Raw genomic sequence first — 19,088 nt, forward strand, 5'->3', positions numbered from 1 at the left:
ACGATGAGATGATGCAAGATGTTTCGAAAGCGATGCTGTAATCTGAACGCCAATGGGAATGCATTAGAGGAAATGCGTGTAGATCTTCGAGGTTTCATGAACTTCCATCTCCTGCAACTCGTCAGTATTTTAAGCCTCTGGAGAGACTAGAAGTGCTCACCATTTTGAAGGTATTCAACTCCTCCTTGATCTGTTGAGCCAAAAGAGGAGTCAACTTGTTGCACGTTGCTGTATCACCACGTCGGTCGTATTCGACGCTGGGCCAAGTCTCGTAAAATTGGATGCGCGGGCTAAAAACAATGCTCTTGGACGCTGGATGCGGTGTGATTGGAGTAGTCTTCGACTCGGAGCCATATTTGCCCTGTGTCATGAAATAGTCTTCGCCTTCAATCTTCACTGTATCCGTTCGTCGGTGACCAACTCGGTGAGAGTGCTCTTCGGGTGTACTTGGGGCGCTAGAATTGGGTGAATCGGGAATATGTGGGGGTGCTAGCTCCACAGGTTTTCCAACTGGAGAAGAGCTTCCAGAGCCTGAGAATCACATTAGCTTTATGAATACAGACAATATATCCCGTCAACTCACGTTTCAGGATCCCCTTCTTGACCGCGGCCAACACTTCAGCACGCTCTCGCTCCCCGCCTACAATACTCTTGCGGGAGTTGGAGTCATGCAGGTTACGCTCATTCACTACCGCTGTGGTCTTGGACTTTTCCTTCGTGGGCTGGACCTTTGGAAACACAGTGCCACCGCCACTCTGCTCACGAGGATCAGGGTTCACCGCGACAATCTTGCGTTCAGCTTCAATATTGACCACTGAAAGCTGAGGAGCAGTGGGCTCAATGATCACTGGATCCGTGCTCTCATTGATGACTGACTTCGGACGGAAGAGACCGACAAGTGATCGGGTGGATTTCTTCATTCCTCTGCCCATTTTCCGAAGCATAATAGACGCAGAAGATGCGGTCGAGGATATCGAAAGGTTATCTGTCGAGCCCAGCTGGTGGGAATAAATGCTGTTACCCAGCCCATTTGCTTCTTGCTGCGCAGCAATCGCAGCTTGTTCAGGATCCAATTCATCACCAATGTTTGTTGACTGCTCGCCCTCTCGCCTACCCATCGAATTCTGAACCGATACCTTGCGAAGTTCTGCAGCACTGCCGAACGAGAATGCCCTTCGCAGGCGTGACTTGCCGGGCTTTTTACCACTGGCCTTGCTGATGTCGGCTAGACGCTGTGCAGCGGGACTATTCAATGTTGACGATGGAGGATTTGAAGGAGCGGGGGATTCAGATTTCGCTAGAGGGCTGTTTGTCACTTGGTGGGAGAGAGGTGAGGGATTATGAGAGGCATTCGATGAGGTCTTCGAGTCAACGCTCGGGACAGAAGTCTTAATATCGGACTGGCTGTGCTCAACTGGGCGGCTCCTCTCCGAATGGGAAGACGCTGGTCGCGATAATTCTGGAGTATTGAATTTGAGATCGGGCAATGGGGCGAATAAAGAACTGTCCAATGGAGACTCCTGAGAGAAAGCATCCATATTGGCCCAGCTACGACGCCGATATCGTTTAGCAACATCAGGATGTGACTGCTTGCCCACCCGAGTATCATCTGCACTGGGTGTACGAGTGTGTGTTATGATCGTAGGCCGTGACGGCTGAGGCAGAATGACCGCAGTTGCAGAAAGGTCATAGGAAGACGACCGATTCGGTATTGGAACAGCTGCCTGATTCGTATTATCTTCGGTAGCGGTGCGTTTCACCCGTCGATAACGGTCGGGCAATGGCTTACTAGGAGTCGAGGTCGAGGGCGAAGGAGTGGAGGAGGGAGACGGCGTGGTAGAGGAAATGGAAGTCGACAAGGTGAGAAGATTCGATTGGGTGGACAAGTTGATAGTCGACAAAGGCCGAGGAGTCATATCCGTTGTCCGTCGTCGAGAGGAAAGAATGCTATCATCTTGTGAAATGTAGGAAGGTCGAGCAGAAGAATTGGAAGATCCGGAAGACGACGATACAGAGCCAGCTGCGAAATGGGATGAGTGATTGGGAGTGTTATTCTGTGAGAGAGACGTGGATGAGTGGTGACTATCTGGTCGGACCTGGGGAGACCAGGCCATATGGCGTTGCTGGTTAGAATTCCCATTCGCAGCCAGCAGGCCTGGAGTGCTCGTAAAGGCGTAAGGAGCCACCGAGTTCCTGCTGGAGGCGGGGTTGGTCACGCCATTATAGGAGCTCAACGACATGCTGTGTCCACGGCCGACGTGTGGTTGCGTGATCGATGGAGCGGAGATGTAGTTCTGGCTAGTTGATGACGATGCTGGACGGGTTTGGAGGAGCGTCACAGTACCGTTCTGTTGAGGAATCGTCTGGACCAACGCTGCCATGATGGCTTGAGCCTCGCCCACAAAAACCAGAGAAACGGGCTTCTTTGCTTTGTTCCCTCCTTTGATGTTCTAACACACCTGTACCCAAACGCCACTTGACTGTATTGTGTCCCCAATCTAACTTCTTAAGTCACCGGCCGTACGACGTTTCGGACGAGCAACAAAACGAATGCTATAGCGATAGGTGGGAGGGAAAGAATGGAATATACACGATGCTGATGAACCACGGGAAGTTAGTAATCAACCACGAAAGCGAAGGTTGGACGGACGATGATGAATTTGATAATCATGGACCTGTCGAGAAATGGGGTCGATGCGAGGAGAAACGGAAGGAGGACGGTTGTTCGTATTCCAAGAGGACACGAGGTGGCAGGCTACCTACTAGGGACAACAAGTCTGTACGACGGCAGAAACCGGTCGCTACGAACAGAAAAGGAAGTATCTGCAAGAAACAACACAGAAGGAAACGCCGGAAAGTCGATGCAATAAAATGTGTACTGATGAAATCAAAGAAAGATTGATATCGAGGCAAAAGTTATCGTCGCTGTAAGCCGACCAACTGACTCACTGTAATGGGGGTTGAATTGCCTTCTTGTGAGGGGGAAGAAGGGTGGTTTGTCGACAAGGGCCACGGCAACACGTAAGGTCTCCGGAAGCAAGCGATAAAAGGGGATTTCTCAAGCCATGAACGCGAATCCAAGCAATTCCCCAAAAAAGAATAAAGAATTGAAGATAAGATAACCAGATCTGTGTGATATGTCTGTCTTATGATGGCATATACCCAAAGGTCCAGGCAGACGACTGGAGATCGCAGTCAGGAAAGTGCAAGTGGGCCTGTTTCTCACACGTTCTCTTCTTCGAAAGCGCGACAAGGGGATAGGGGGAAAAGGGCAAAGACGATAGGGAAGAAGAGGGCGGGGGGATATGGTTCGGGATGAGAATAAGAGAAAAGAAAAGAAAAAGATGTAAAACAGCAAGACAAGAAGAAGATAGAGAGAGAGAGATGTGGAGGAGGAGGAGAGACGCTTTAGGGAGAGCTCGCTCTTGAGAAGGAAGAGAAGGTTCGCGGAGGGAGGAACACAGCGAAACAGAGGGAAAGAGCGACCGACCGTGCCAGGGGAGCGCCAGGAATGGTCAAGTCCGGGATAAGTGGGGTAATGTAGATGGGCTGATTGGCTAATTTGCAGTCTTTGCTAGACATTAGACACACTATACTGGATCAAGACTAGTGTGACGTACAACCGATCCGTTTGGGTTAGCTCTCAGGCGTATCGTCCAACGTATTCTCTCTGTGACTCTGTCTATTCTCTTCCAAGTATATAGACAAGCATACATTAACTGAGCCTCGTGGCTTATGTCTAGTCGCGATTACAACAAATATCTCATGAGTTTTCCGTGTGCAAAACTCCGTATGGCTCCCCTTGCTACAGTCTCAGACATTGATCGGCGAGCTGTTTTATGATTGGCCCGATGTGCGGCATGCACTCCTCGACGGAAAAAAGCACGGGAGCCAATCGCATGGTTGATATACAATCAGCAACGATATCATCTCAATCACGACACTACATAAATGCACACTGGAACTGCCATACTCTGTGCGGAGTGCTGCATGTTCAATTGGTCGTACTCTGCAATGGTCACGAACTGTTGAGTCGCACCGTCCAACTTATGCGGATCGAGTCAAGTGTGGTTCTTTGTCGTTGAACCTATTGGCCCCGTCCCTGCATGGCGCTGTCAATGTCAGTTTGCGTGTACGGACTGAGTGCTACTTTTATTGCAACAATGTCAAACAATATGCTGCCATGACCCGTTGGTTCTAATGAAGAGGCTAATTGCGTTAATAGCGGCATGAAAATAAACTCAATAAACTCGAAACCCATTCAATGGCGTTCGGATCCAAGGGAACATTGACTTTGTGGCTTTTGTCATATTCAAGAAAACCCAGCTATTATTTCAGTTCTAAGTGATATCCACAACCTCAACCTGTCTTGATCTTTGAGCCTTTTCTCCATGATTAATTAATAGTCCTGCGCCGCTGATAAGCACGGTGCACTCTGCAGACTGTCTACACTGCCTAATCAATTACTACTACGTAGTATGCATTTCGAAGAGGGCCTAGAAGGAAGGTCGTTCCTCATTGCAGATTAACAGAAGTGACAAGCTTATGGAGCGGCACGTGGACGATCTGGAATGTCGCTTACTGATGATAATCGAAGAGAGGAATGTACATTTAAGTTTGTATACACTCTTGAGAATTCTGAGAATTTGACTCCGTTCTCAGTTGAGGCGGACATGAACGAGGGCTATTTGAATGCTGACGCTAATAATCACTAGTAAGGTCCTGACTCAGTCTAAAGAAAGAAATATTAATAGGGGTGTAACCCTGTCCGTGCTCGACTAGGTCTTATCAATTCATACATTGAAGATCCTGATAGACGATCTCGATGATAGAATCGATCATGCAAAACACACAATACAAAGTACGTATATGAAGACACAAACAACCGCCACCTGGAAAACAATAATTCTACCGTCTTCGTCATACTTGCTCTCTAAGAACAAAACTTGATCATGAGAAAGCCGCTCGGCTGATCAGGTGCCGGAAGTGCACGTGCTGCGGGCTCTATGTCTGGCATGAAAAGGAGCTATTTTTGATTTCTTGCATCGTGCATTCGCAAATGAAGTCTCTTATTCCTTATTGAGCACAGTACATAGGGGAAAAGATCCCTATTTTCGTACATAGTTACTGTAACTAAGTCAAGAAGATCTACATCATGACGAACCCATTGCAGGGAGCATTATGTAATCGAACAAGCGGTCAGATTGGGGGATAACTAACATTAACTGGGATTAGGGGGTTTTCTGGGGTTAGGGTCAGACCCTTACATTTCCTTGAGGGGGTCTAGATCGTCGAGATGCATCAAGTATTCATTATTTATTTTCACAGGATAGATGCTAGCATCACATTAGAAGCCCAAATCGGTCCCTCCCTCATCAAACCTCTTCCCACCATCGCCCATGGCATCTTCGTCCATACTCATCCCTTCCCCATCGCCATCCTCAGTATCAAGACCTTCAAAGACCATAAACTTCTCATTTTTGGCGTCCGTCTCGTCCGGCACCGCATTACCGTCCTGAACTTCGCACTCCTTAAGGTTGCACTCACGACCGATTTTGGATCGATGACCGATAACGCAGCCTGTCAAGACTGATCGCGGACCGATAACTGCGCCCGCCATAACAACACAGCGCGTAAGCCGTGCGCCGGAGGCAATGTGGCAGTTAGCGCCAATGACGCTCTCCTTGATGACACATTTCTCTTCCACGGTCACGTTCTCTGCTAGCAGACAGTCTTGTCTGGTCACCGTGCAGCGTTGAGCGATGCCAGCTGGGTATGCGACTTTGGCGGTATGGGCGAACGGAGACGAATTCGGCCGCCCAATCTCTTCAATGGATTCCAATTTAGCAAGCTTCAGTGAAACAGACAGTAACAGAGCCGAACTATCAACGCGTCGTACCAATGGTGCGGAAGGCAGTGAAGAGTGTATGTAGGCAAAGATTGGCGGGATGGCTAATTTCGACTGCTTGTTTCGAGCTGCTACAGCGCTGTCAAAATCAGCTTCAGACGCCGCTGTATTGACTCGTGAAGCTAACCGCGGTCTAGCGAATCCATTTGTGAAATTCGCTTCGTCAATCTCGCCGGTGCTGGCTTTAGTCGTACTCATGGCCCGCAGGTCAACTTCATCTTCGACCTCATCGCCGTCATGACTCGCGTTATCTGCTGAATTCGCTGCCTCTTCGAAAATTTCCCTGAAACCCAACTTCTCGCCTAGCCCCTTTTGCCACTCTGCTTTCGCCCACCAACCAACCAGATCTTCACTTATGCTCTGGAATTTATCGTTTCTCCTTGCCAACTCCTTGACCCAGTAAGGGAACACATAAATATGCGCATCACGATACGTAGTCAAAAGTTTGACTCGCGCATGCTTGTTGACAAGTGAATTTCTAATCAAAAGCCCCTTATCATCCTCCATTTTTTCCTTCAAAGAATCCATGGGCATAGCATATACCAATTTCGACAGATTATATCGTATCGACCCCGGCCCGTCAACTGGTGGATACACAACGGGTGCCTCATTCTGATCTAACGGAGCCGTCGCAACGAAATCCGCAACCTCTCCCTTGACACTTTCTTCTCTATCACGTGTCTGATACCATACCCCAAGGCCACCTCTGCGTCCGGCGTTTTCGCCGCGCACATCCGCAAACTTGATACTACCCCCGTGTTTCGAGATATGCTCTTGCCCGGACCCACTGAGAGAAGCCTGTGATACCATCCATGATTCGAGGAGTGCCTCGCCGGGGATATCGCATATAAGATCACACGGTAAGAGGATAAAGTCGGATTTTATAGCTGATTGTACCTCGGAAAATCGAAGCAACTCCGCAGTACCGGTCGTTAAAGTCAGCCCGCTCGGTGCTAGCACAGATGGTGAAGGCGCGGGAAGGGATGTAAGGTGCGGGTTTTGGGAAAGCGCTGCTTCGAGAGGAGCTTGACTAGCTGGGGGAGTCACTAATGTAATATCTATCAGGAAGATTAATATCAGTAAACGGTCCACACATTTTACACGTCCATATAAGAGCACATACTGGTTATGCCCATCCGATAACACCAATCTAGAGGATACCATACCATCGGCCTATTGGCGATTGGTATAAGAGCTTTTGGGAACTCTTCAGGGTTCGATGTAAAGGTATTGAGCGAAACTCCAGGACCACACAATATGATGGCCTGGAACCCTGAGAAGGGCACAGGAACGGAGTGAGGCATGGTTGCCTCTATTTCTATTCAGTCCCAGAATATAACTCAAATTTGTCTTGACGTCCGCCGAATCGGCCTAGAAAGCGCTGTGCAATATGCAGTTATGCCCCGCGTTGTATTTTCTTGCCGACGAAGTCTGAATACTGCTCGCTCGGTGTGAGTACCTTGTGTGTTTGGGTAGAGCAATCTTCAGTCAGCATCAGAATGTACGCAACACATAAAATCTTAATCCCTTGAGGAGGTGTGCCGCTCGTTGTGTATTATGGAAAAAGTTCAAGTATGACTCCGCAATGTATTCTCCGATCTTGACCGCCTTTGGCAGTATTATGACTTGCCTCCGCGACGCGATTAGTTAAATTGTTTCTAGATCACCTCTCGAACTTGCCAACTTTAACATTCTTGATTCGTCACGCCATTTTATTTAGAAGTATATATTAATACAACTCATAATGGCTAAAGAAATCGAAGTTGACCCGTCCACCACCGCTCTCGCCCTTGAAAACGATGCTTACGACTCCGAAGATGATTCCGACTTCCAACTTGACGAAGCCGACGTCGCAGACGACGATTCAGGCCTTTCCTCCTCAGGTGACGAAGATGAGGCGGATAATATCAGACCGACTAAGAAGCGAAAGATCGATACTTCTCACAGGAGGGGCCCGAAGAAACGAAAAGGCGACGATGAAAATCAAATGGAACTCGATTCTGGGGATGAAGCTACGATACTAAAAGCGAAAAGCAAAAAGCAAAAAAAAAAGGGGGCGGAAGATGGAGAGGAAGAAGAGCTTGAGATTGAATTGTCGGAGAATGAAGGAGGAGGGTTTGTGAAGACTAGGGCTATGAGGATGAAGATGTGAGTTGATGTTTTAGAGTATTACAGCGAGCATAGCTGATATTTGACTCCAGGCAAGAAGATCGCAAACCCCTCGCAAAGATAGACGGTGCGACAATTGATGTTGATGCTTTATGGGCCAAGATGAATGCTCCAAACACAGATTCGGGTCTGTTACCGAGCCAAAAACCCGCACCACCAGACGAGCTGGTCCAGGAACCGTCAAAGGACCAGGAAATCGAAAAGCTTTCTACAGATGGAGCTGCTCACGACAAACTGCCTTCTGAGAACATGATAAAAATAAAACGAACATACAAATTCGCCGGCGAAATCCACACAGAAGAGAAACTGGTACCTCGAGATTCGGCCGAAGCAAAACTATACCTAGCCGAAACCACCGGCGAAAAGTCGATTGACTCAGCAGATACATCACAAGGTGAAACAATCATTATAAAACTACGTCGACCTCTCCGGAAGATATCACGTTTCGACCCCAATCCGTCGGGTGTCATTAAAAAGAGCTGGGAGAAACAAGCGGTGCGAGCTGTGTCGAGCGAAGCAGATGAACTCAAGGGACCGAAACTCAACACCGTTGAGAAATCGCGGCTTGATTGGGCGCAATATGTCGATGAGGCTGGTATCAAGGATGAGCTTAATGTGCACAGTAAAGCGAAGGAGGGTTATTTGGGTCGCATGGATTTCTTGAACAGAGTAGATGCGATCAGGGAGGAAGAGAGGAGAAATATTCGACTCAAGGGGTTATAGGAATGCACATATATGAGTCTTGAATACTATGATATGTACATATATGTAAACTATGCATTAATCTCATTCACAGTGTAAACTAGCGCACGTCGTCGTAATTGTGGTGTGGTGTAGTGCATTTCGCAACAAACCCTAATTTCTGCAAGATCTTATCTCAGCACGCCACGATTTATGCCTAAAAACCTACTCATAGTGGTTAACGGTTCCATGAAACAAGCATGAAAAATCTTAGAGAAAAGGCTATCGCACTTACCTAACTAGACTTGGGAGGGTACTTGATACCGGAGCTGGGGCAGTTCGAGCTATTGGCTATAGGAGAAGTCAGATTAGTCATACAACGAAAGACGGAGAAGGAAGAATTGTGAAATGGAACGACATACGAGAGTCCACAGGACTATAGGTTCCATTGATGGCGTTTCCAGAGAGGTAGAAATAGTAGTAAACAGACGAGAGGGCGCCCTTGGAGCAACCAAAGTATGGAACCTTGCCGCCGTGGATAGCAGATGCAGCATCCTCAATGTCGCTGAGATAATAAGTCTGGCTATCATCTGGGGTGATGCCAGCATTTGACAGGGCCTGTCGGAGTATCGGTCAGTACCATCGATACGGTTGTGTGGGAAAGACGAGAAGACGCACAGAAAAAGTATCTAAAGTCTTGAACAGATCAACAACCTGCTGGAAAAAGTCCACAGCCTCATCACCAGTTGAGTAGTCGGAATAGCACGATGGGTCAATGGTGTTGACGCAAGTACCGTGTGTAGCCCACTCGTGCTCCCAGAAGGACTCGCTGGACTCATCGTTACTCTGCCAGTAAGTATTCATGTAGTCGAGCAAGTCGGTCTTGCCGGCATTCTGGATCAGAGAGGTGATATCGTTGTATTCACGTGAGGAGTCGCAATTCTCATCGTAAGATCCATCGCAGTTATCAGGCCTATGAAGATGCAGTCAGTATACAAAATTCTACTTTCTGGAAATTTGAGGTAGCGCACCAAAGACCGTGGATTCCCCAGGAGTCGGAAGGACCAATAGAAGGACTATAGTCCCAGAATTGTGTCTGGAGCAAAAGTCCACCGGGGGCCTCGTAGCAGCAAGTACCCTTAGTACTGCTGCTGCTACAGCTCAATGGTGAGCTGGAAGAGCATGTCTGAAGTGTGCCAGCAAGGGCGACCTTGACAGCAGCACTGAGGGCAAGAACACCGAGCGTACGAGACATGGCTGGTTTCTATTTTTCCTTGAGAGCGAAGAAACTCTTGTTTTAGATTTTTGATTGTAGCATAAAAGCTGTCGACTACTCGGGCTCTTTATGTACTTACCTGGTCAACTAAAACTGGAAAGGAGACATACCGGGCATATAAACACGCAGATATTGATGTCGTATCCGAAGCAAACCCTAAAACCAATCACAGATCCTGACAGCAGCCTTTCAAAGGTTAACATGCATGTCATTCATTGAGAGATCTAAATTCACTGCGCATCGTCAAATCAGATAGTTCATCTTCGTCGGATCCTCGTAACCATACAATCACAATGTTGCATTGCTTATGCTCATTCGTTGGAGCTGTTGTTGCACGATCGACACATGTGCGGGATTGAATCCCGGTTTGGGTACGTAGACTCAGTTCTCCATAGTTTAGGTACAAATTCTTCAGCCGCCTGATCCGCCATTGAATAAGACGGCTATAATAATACAGACTCATCAGTTTATATGTAGTCACGTATATATAGATCGTGATGTCTAATCTAAGCCTTGCCAGGTACGATACCCTATGCCAGCCAATCAAAGGGGTAAAGAGAGCAGGGTGCTCCTTACAGGGGTAACAAGACGGTTCCGGGGGTTGCCTGACTTTAAAAGTTGAGAAAGAGGCGTATTTAAGCCTTTGGTTTATAGTACTACCTTCCTAATATTGCTACTTCATCCGGGACATCGGCCGTATTGAAATCAGTCGAAGATGCGTGGGTCGGTATCGTCAGATCCCAGAAATACTAGATAGCGCTAATTTGCGATCTTGTGTATTCAGAAGGCTGATTTGGGTATGCTGTTCTTTCCTAAGAGTGGCCACAAGATGCGAAGTGGCCTTGTTCAGGAATCAACAGTGCATTTTGATGAAGAATTGATCTGGAACAGGTCACTCTGGTCGATGAAAATTAAAATTGATTTGATCATCTGCAAGACATGTGTACTATCCTCACTTAGCCCTAAGACTGGAAGCCTGAGGCACAACATCCCGTAAACTACTCACAAATACACAGAACACTGAAATACCATTACATTGAAAAAACAAAAAGGTTCCTAACAATTGCAAATTTGACAAGAGCTCAGAATGATAAGGTTGTCTGCCGTATAAACGACAATGAAAAGACCAAAAGACAAAACAACGGTTCCTCCGGCGCCTTAGATTAAGGCGGATGGCGGCGATCTGGCGTGCGAACTAGACATCACAATCGCCAATAGGGTGTCAAATGCTTGGTTATTTAGCGAGATGCGACTCTGCTAATAATCTAGGTACATGAATGACGTTGCATCTTGTTTTGATTTGGTGGGCGCTTTTATCAATTCATCGGGGTCTGCCGAAAAACGTACGTACAATTTTTCAATCGGCTTCGAGGGTTTCATGGTATTATTCACTTACTGAATCTTAATTCTCTCTTTATATTAAGCTTGATCCGAGCAATAGAAGCTTGTGAGAGGAATTCGAAGCTCATATGCCATGTCTACATAGTAAAGATGATATCTGATAACGCTAAAAGAAACATTCAACCAAAGCCTGATTCAAAACTCCATCCCTATTACATACCCGAGTCGTTATACAACCGGCCTGCCGGTACCGTCCTACAACCCTGACGAGTCGGGAACTCGTGAAATTCAAGATATATCTTCAAGTTGTGTCTGTACTTTAATGTAAAGAATTGGAACCAAAGTCAGAAGAAGAAGGCCCGAGCCCACAGCAAACGGCAACCCAGACCACTCAACCCCCAATTGCATTCCGACTGCATACAACCCCGCAAACATTGGACTGGCAACAACACCTCCAATAGAAATTGATACTGACATGGCAGCATACAGAGTCGCAATTTGATTTTGGGAAGGGACGAATGATGTAGCCACACTTATGACTGAATACACAAAAGGGATGGAGAATGACATGAATAATGTTCCCATGAGTAATATCGGTGCAGATGATGCGATGGAAACCATCAAGTAGCCCAGTACACCTGATGCAGCCGAGAATCGAGCAATGTATAGGTCTTTTGTGACGGGGGCGTAGTGGAGGGTTCGGGATAGGAAGGATGAGAGTATGGGTAGAATGACCAGTAGGGTTGCAAGGGTCATACAACCTCTAACTGATATGAGGTAGCTTGCCTGTACATGGCAATGTTAATCGACTATAGTCAAACAGAAAGGTTCAGATAGACGGTCATACCTCAGCAATGCTCCAGCGGAACTTCGTCGATACGTACTGTATCAGCAAATACCATGAACTTCTGTCCATACTACCAGCGAAAACAGCCACGATGGAGATCAGTATACGCGGTGATGTCCACAAGAATTTCGAAGACAAGATAAACTCCTGAGTTTTGCCTAAGACAATCTCTGCGATTGTGTCATTCTTTGTCGGTAATAATTGCGAGGTCTCTTCGGAGTCTTCTGGACTCCGTTCAAATGTATCCTCCTGGATACCAGAGTTGACATTCATCTGGCCCAGTGTCTCCGGCATGAGAAAGACAAATAATGAAGAAGAAATCATGATAACTGTTCCCAGAATGAATGGAATCCATGGATCGGACTCGAGCATCATCGCGCTCAGCGGAGTTGCGACGATTTCGGCGACTGTTGTCATCGCTGTCAGGCGGAAGATTGCGGTGTTTCTATTAGACATCATCTTGTCAGTTATGAGAAATTACTATGTATATATTGAGCAGGAAGAGAACTTCGCTGACCTTTCTCCCGCAGAAAACACATCTGCTACTACCGTCATAACCATAGTGGTAGCCACAAGGTTACCGCCTCCCGGGATCTGGAACAACCCAGCAAGCCAGGTCAGGCGAAGAGGCAGATTGAACCAGCCTGAAGCATATACTCAGCATCGATCATAGAATTAAAACCTGGTGGGGGAATACGTACAGACAATCTTAGCCCATGTATCACTGCATATCAACGAGGCGAACGACATGATCATAACCGGTCTTCGTCCAATTCTGTCCGCTAATATGCCATAGGGCAAGGCCATGGCGATAGCTTCACGACCCGGTCAGTATAACTTGCGAGACCAAGCACCATTTTCTGATTATACTTACAAGGCAGAATATCAAACGTATTCTTCCAGCCGGTCACAAGAGCAAGTTCCTTCTGCACGGCAGGCGACTTACAAACATCTATAGTGTCGTTTAGCAACGACGGATCGATCGATTGCATATAATTTTTGCAAATTATATCCTCAAATATTTGGAGTTGCGGTGCTTGGGCCATGAAAGCACCGAAATTGATGGATAGAAGGAGCAGGCCTCCTGCAATCATGACGCGCCGTTGGATGGGTGACCATAGTAATGATCTTGTTGTCCTCTGTCGAGTTGTTCCGGAGTCATTGTTGATATTCTGGTGCGGACTCGTGAGAAGTGGTGTTGTCTCGTCGTGCTGCCCCATTTTGCTGTGCCGGTCGGACGGTCGTTGATGTTTATGATAGGGCACAGTCGTCGGCTGACACATAAGGTTAGATACGTACTATTCAAACTCGGATTCGTAGTCGGCGACAAATTATTTATCTATTCAAATTGGTGATATCAATTTCCTTCTAGGCAGCATGATTTAAGAATTAACCAAAATCAATCTGAAGTAGTTGCAGTCACTAAATCTGAAGGGATACAACAAAGGAATGTTCCCAACCTCAGCTCGAACACGAAAAGCCAACCGCGTCACTTGGATTTGTTATCATTGAATTAGCCTCACAAAATTGACCAACTGGATATTTTCCCCAACGTTCAGGGATTCTTTTTCAGCCTATCATTGTTTAACAATTCGATCCTCCGACGTTGACACAATCAGGCTCCAACATTTCTTGCATGGACTACGCGGAGTAGATCGTGCGACGTGTACGGAGTACCTGTAAAACAGCCTTGATAACGGAGTTCGACAGGCACAAGCCTAAGTCCGAATATCAGACAAAATCCAGTTTTGATGTATCCGCTACATTCTTAGTTGAGCGGCTAAGTACACTTCATATCACTAATACAGAATGAAAAGTCCCTAAAATTGTATAGACTTCAATTGACGTCAGGTCAGCCCTAACATGGCCCTAAGGACGTATCGAGATCTTCAATGACCATATGCATATACGTATAAAACACTCCTGGGTCAATGATACGATAAATTGCTGATCGATATAATTATCGCTTGCTTACACCAACAGTAGGAAAAGGCAGTACCTTAAAGCTTCCCTCCTGATTGGCTGTTATGCAACCCTAACCCAGGGTTCGGGTATCAGGAGGCAAGGGAGGGACAATTACTTTCCCAGTACGTCTCGATTGATTTTGTCTAGGTTCGATATTGAACTGGAAATACCTAGCCAGTAAGGAGCTAGTTTCAGGGCTTATGGACTGAGGGCCATTGATGTACTAAACGAGAGAGCAAAGGATTTCTCAAGTCTGTTTTCGAATTAGGATGCACTAAGGAGTGCCTAGGTAAGTACTAAGTAGTAGTAGGAGTGATAACAATGTAATGCAGCAAGTGGTGGTACAAGGTGGCAAGAAGAAGCGAAGCATAGCATCAACAAAGACAATAACCAGAACAAAGGAAAAATCAAATTGCCAGCCCAACCTATATCTCCAATTCCACGATGCAACAATAGAAGGGAAAACGGCACCAACGAAACGCATTGATGCGATAGAAACACAGCAACAGATATGGCAAAAAAGAGGAAACATGCCAGACTCCAATATGGAAAGGTCTGACCCTTTTTTTTTTCTTTCACGCGATAACTGTACAAGAGTGTGCTGCGAAGCGTGAGCAGGGCCTGTATCCGGATGGCCCTGCATGCTAGTATAAGAATAAAATTAGGAAAATAATATCACTCCTCCTCAAGGGTATATAGCCTGCATCCTGCTGAATCACTCAATGATCCCCCCGTTCAACCAACTCAACTCACTATTTCATTCACTCCTCCCAAGACTCAGCGTCCATGTCGTTATCCATCGGAATGGGATCATCTAACTTCGACCCGTAGATTGGACGTCCGTCAGGTGTCAATTGGCCACGGAACTCCGGATCGTAGTCGGGACTAGTTTCGTCAAGCGTGGCGACATATCGATTACGTCCGCCGCGCTTGCTATGAGTCTTGGTGTAATGAGCGTTGAGGTTGTCACTGCGGGAAAAGGCTCGGTTGCAGCCCGGAACCCAACAAACATGAGGCTTTTCCTTGGAATGGCTCTTCATATGTCGCTTAAGATGTTCCTGTCTCTTGAAGCGGCCCTTGCATCCAGGCTCCTTGCATCGGAATTGTACTTGCTTAATGATTGAAGGAAGGTGCTCTAATTTTAGACTCTGCTTCGACAGTGACTTCTTGAGTGTTTTCTTGGGGAGTTGTCGCTGGGGCTGGCGATGTCGTAGACTCTCCCTCAAGCCTGGCGAGATCCATTCTTCATCCGTATGGTCACTGGGACCACCTGAAAGCCGGGTCATGGGAGTATCTGCTCCTGAGCCCATGGAGCACGATCGAACAGGTGTTACGGGGGTATGTGTCCGTAGTGTATTAGCAGAGCCTGGAAAACCTGCGTATGAAGATGGAGGAGTCATCGGCTGTGGGAAAGCCTGAGCTGGTGTTATAGTCTGTGGCTGCATCATATCCGCAGAGGGCATCCACTGAGCCATGTTGGTCATTGACATCGAGTTTGGTAGACGATCATTTTGTTGAAAGATCGGACGAGATAGACATGGGTTGGATGCCGATTCCGGTAGATAGATAGCTTGGTTGTGCCGGTAATAGTTCCGGGTCATTTGAGGATATGGCTGCACCATTTGAGGTGGGCAGGGGAAGTTGGTTGCTTGATCAAAGGACTTGGACATATCCTGCGGAACCCAAAACTGCTCAACGTTATCGGTGTATCCCGAAATATAATCAAACAGGGGGATTCGTTCGTATGCGTCGACGTTGTCGTACTGTGACGTGACTCCATCTCCAGCTGTTATATCAGCCAGACGAAAACTGCTTCTCAATGGAGTTGAATTCCTAGGAGCCTCTAATCCATGAGAGTACCCATGACGTTCATGCCAGCCGGGCGAGGCCAATGAGCCTTGACTATAGAGCGAGGTAGGAGTCGGTGTGGGTGAGTCCATCGGTGAGAAGCTTGAGCATGTACTGGTACCCAACGGCGGGCATTCGACATCGATGGTGAGTCGATCAGCCATATTGTATTCTGACCGCATGTCTTCACTGTCCGGTGTTGGATAATCAAAGCTTTCAAGGGCGGTGTCGATTTCGATATCTGTTGCTACAAGGATATAAGTATCACAGTTGTATACCCCTCGTGAAGGTTGAATGAAGGATGGACGACAGGGAAGAGATAAAAGAGAGACGATTGCTAGACAAATTGATTCTTGCTCGTGCTAAAGGAATGAATGAACGTGGGTGGGAGTAAAAGAAAAAGTAAAGACCAGGGATATTAAAGAATGTCGAGTGTGGTAAAAAATAAAGATTTTCAAGAACGAGGGTGGCAGCGAGATCAAATATGAGATTCTTCGCAATGGTGTGCCACCAAGCTCAGAGAGGACGATAACACTTACCCGGAATCGCCATGGCTTCGTGGGATTGAATAAGTATGAGAGCGCGACGCGTGCCTGTGATGCAGATGCAAGGTCTGGAATGTGGATTATGGGTTCCTTGGTTACCAGCACCGCGAACTTGACCGCTCTCAGTTCGCGAATGGACACCTGAAAAACCGGTTCACCCCTCCAAAGGGCTGGGGTTTCACTCACGAGGGAATCGAGTTGGTTGAAGACGAGAAGTAGGAGGTCGAAAAGGCTCGTGTAAGTCTATTCCGCTGTGTGTAAGACTCTCCCTTCAACGCGCACACCAGATTGGGATGAGGAGTTTGGTTGCTATATTAACCAGGAGCCTCAGCAAGGGGAGGGCCAAATATAAGTCTCTGAAGCTCGAAAAGAGGAATCTTATCTTTTTGCACAGTCGAGTATAGGAGGGTGGATTTGGTTTATAGCTTTTTGGGGCCTTTCGATAATTTTGGCGGTTTTGCCTTGCAGCCAGTGCGATTCACAGCCAAGCACTGCCTGAATTTAGGATTTCATAGCAGCGTCTCATACTCTTTTAGACAAGTTCAAGAGATTGCTTGGTAAGTGGAGCGATGTCAATGCCGGCAATCACTAGGCCGTTAACATAGGTGCGCTGCGAGTGTCCCAACTTGGACGTACGACTCAAATAGATCAGTTCCTATTGGGAGGAGATGATTTTCGCCTCAAGAATGGGGAGAAAATGGAATGCTCCAGGTCAAGTTTGAACATCAGGTTGCGGCTCGCCCACTGATAACCCAGTAACTTGGAGCCATCAGGGACCAGTCCAGTTAAGGCAGTTCATTAGTCCAAAGTCACATAATGGACAATTTCGGACAATTCCTCGGTCAGAGCTTGCCTAATCTTGTTGTGTGTGCTACTTCAATAGCATCTGACAGTATAGACGCCTATCCTAGTGTCCCGGATCGACGTCTGGGACCTGCGTTTGGATCACTTGAGCAGGGGTCAAGTTGATCAATCAACCCATCGCTATCGACGCTGAGATGTGGGAACCGATATCAAGTTCTAGGGACCCGCCACAAGTACAATCTAAGCCTTAAGCAGGAACTTAAAAGCGCCACTTATATTATGATCTATATTCGCTGACTTCTGGCGGGCTTTTCCAGGTAATGTTGATTTAGGAGTCAATAATACTTTGGTTAAGCCGTAGAGCCATTTTTTGACTGCAGCTAGAACATCGTAGTGCCATGGTAGGCAGCCACCATCCCTAATTAGCCTCGAAGTATTCGCATAGTGATGTATATGAATCACTTTTCAGTGTACATATCAACAGTCAGAGACAGTTTGTAGTCTCTAGACCATCGAGTCAGGGCTAGGCAAGTGGGCCCACTAGTTGAGGAATGGACTGAGAGCGATCTTGCTGAAGTAATTGTATCGTGCATTTCTTTCCAGTTCAAGTCACGAAGCGAGTTGATAGCGTAGAAGTTGAAAGTGTGGATCGCAGATGAATGTACGCACTTATGAACATACTAGATAAGTTAGCATATTCACGGCAATCTGATCTACGCACGGCCGATGACCTTGCGTGAAAAACTGGTACGTAGTAGCCATCTTACTGAAGTAGCTTTAACCATTCCATTTTGCGTAGCTCTCTCAGTTGCCCAAAAGAGGAATCTTTAGTCAGGATTTGAGTTTGCTTTGAGCCATCATGGAGACTTCTGGCCCGCAAATATATAGACCCCGCCTTTCTATTTGATGTGTGTTTTCCTTGGCTTCCTCTAGCTTATATCCATCAAAAATGTTATCCGTGTAAAGAAGCCGATAGATCCCATGTATGGGGGGGTTGGCCAGTACTGGTTTCCGGAGAAGCTGGAGTGTTTTTTTTTTCGGAGTCCAGGCGAGTACAACGAGTCCTATCTCAACCATGGCATTGCTTCTGGTGCAACGGAGCGGACGCAGAGTGACGCAGAAGATTAGGATAGGTAACAGAAAGAGTGCATCTTCATCCTGGATGGAATGTGAGTTTTTGTGGGGGAGCGGGAAGGTTAGTCTCCGTATAGACCAATACGGACTGCGTATCGGAATTACACGCAGCTTAGTGCGTTATCGGGGTTTTATTACTAATTAAGCGGATGACGATGTAATGGCAATTACCGTAAATTTACGGCGGTTTACTTTCCGTCTTGTAAACATTCTCTTCTCGTCACATTCTCTCCTTTGCCTGCATACAACAAACAAGCTTACTCCAAGCCCTCGACTTCTAGCCAGTGCACAGCCTATAGAATCGACCGGCATGTTGTCTTCTTTGCAAGCCGATGCTTGTATGATTTATCCCGCCATGAACGAACGTACTACGGTAGTCCCACTACATGCACGTCTCCATGTTGTACATATCACAACCGCCCTCCATTCGTCCGTCCACCGTACGTACATACATACATGTTGTGGAATGTGGCGCAAAAAGCAATTTTCCAGCGGCCTCGAGACAGTTCTGTAGAACCGTCAGAGCTGTTGCACCGCCATATCAGTCTCGAACATTAGACTCGACCCAAC

General features: G+C 47.0%; 6 protein-coding genes across 6 annotated transcripts, besides 1 other annotated feature; 1 reads left to right on the plus strand and 5 right to left on the minus strand.

Moving 5' to 3' along the window:
* Positions 1 to 63: 63 nt before the first annotated feature.
* Positions 64 to 2,381, minus strand: TSTA_095680 (uncharacterized protein; the record flags this gene model as incomplete). Its single annotated transcript, XM_002479237.1, has 3 exons — positions 64 to 111; positions 161 to 531; positions 584 to 2,381. 3 exons carry the CDS (start codon positions 2,379 to 2,381, stop codon positions 64 to 66), a joined length of 2,217 nt encoding a protein of 738 aa, XP_002479282.1.
* Positions 2,382 to 3,259: 878 nt separating this feature from the next.
* Positions 3,260 to 3,401: a sequence feature (GA-rich).
* A 1,946-nt stretch (positions 3,402 to 5,347) lies between these two features.
* TSTA_095690 (eukaryotic translation initiation factor subunit eIF2B-gamma, putative) lies at positions 5,348 to 7,212 on the minus strand (the record flags this gene model as incomplete). Its single annotated transcript, XM_002479238.1, has 2 exons — positions 5,348 to 6,966; positions 7,032 to 7,212. The coding sequence occupies 2 exons, from the start codon at positions 7,210 to 7,212 to the stop codon at positions 5,348 to 5,350; spliced, it is 1,800 nt and encodes a 599-aa protein (XP_002479283.1).
* Positions 7,213 to 7,652: 440 nt separating this feature from the next.
* TSTA_095700 (Swr1p complex component (Swc5), putative) lies at positions 7,653 to 8,800 on the plus strand (the record flags this gene model as incomplete). The annotated part of the gene is made up of 2 exons (XM_002479239.1): positions 7,653 to 8,056; positions 8,110 to 8,800. 2 exons carry the CDS (start codon positions 7,653 to 7,655, stop codon positions 8,798 to 8,800), a joined length of 1,095 nt encoding a protein of 364 aa, XP_002479284.1.
* Positions 8,801 to 9,053: 253 nt separating this feature from the next.
* TSTA_095710 (ribonuclease T2, putative) lies at positions 9,054 to 10,013 on the minus strand (the record flags this gene model as incomplete). Its single annotated transcript, XM_002479240.1, has 4 exons — positions 9,054 to 9,109; positions 9,181 to 9,376; positions 9,437 to 9,731; positions 9,790 to 10,013. The coding sequence occupies 4 exons, from the start codon at positions 10,011 to 10,013 to the stop codon at positions 9,054 to 9,056; spliced, it is 771 nt and encodes a 256-aa protein (XP_002479285.1).
* Positions 10,014 to 11,663: 1,650 nt separating this feature from the next.
* On the minus strand, positions 11,664 to 13,442 carry TSTA_095720 (MFS multidrug transporter, putative; the record flags this gene model as incomplete). Its single annotated transcript, XM_002479241.1, has 5 exons — positions 11,664 to 12,161; positions 12,223 to 12,667; positions 12,740 to 12,866; positions 12,924 to 13,037; positions 13,097 to 13,442. The coding sequence occupies 5 exons, from the start codon at positions 13,440 to 13,442 to the stop codon at positions 11,664 to 11,666; spliced, it is 1,530 nt and encodes a 509-aa protein (XP_002479286.1).
* Positions 13,443 to 14,948: 1,506 nt separating this feature from the next.
* Positions 14,949 to 16,587, minus strand: TSTA_095730 (C2H2 type conidiation transcription factor BrlA; the record flags this gene model as incomplete). Its single annotated transcript, XM_002479242.1, has 2 exons — positions 14,949 to 16,282; positions 16,575 to 16,587. The coding sequence occupies 2 exons, from the start codon at positions 16,585 to 16,587 to the stop codon at positions 14,949 to 14,951; spliced, it is 1,347 nt and encodes a 448-aa protein (XP_002479287.1).
* Between the last annotated feature and the right edge of the window lie 2,501 nt (positions 16,588 to 19,088).

The sequence above is a fragment of the Talaromyces stipitatus genome, genomic scaffold (assembly GCF_000003125.1).
Source record: "Talaromyces stipitatus ATCC 10500 scf_1105507295527 genomic scaffold, whole genome shotgun sequence".
In the NCBI taxonomy this organism is placed as follows: Eukaryota; Fungi; Ascomycota; class Eurotiomycetes; order Eurotiales; family Trichocomaceae; genus Talaromyces; species Talaromyces stipitatus.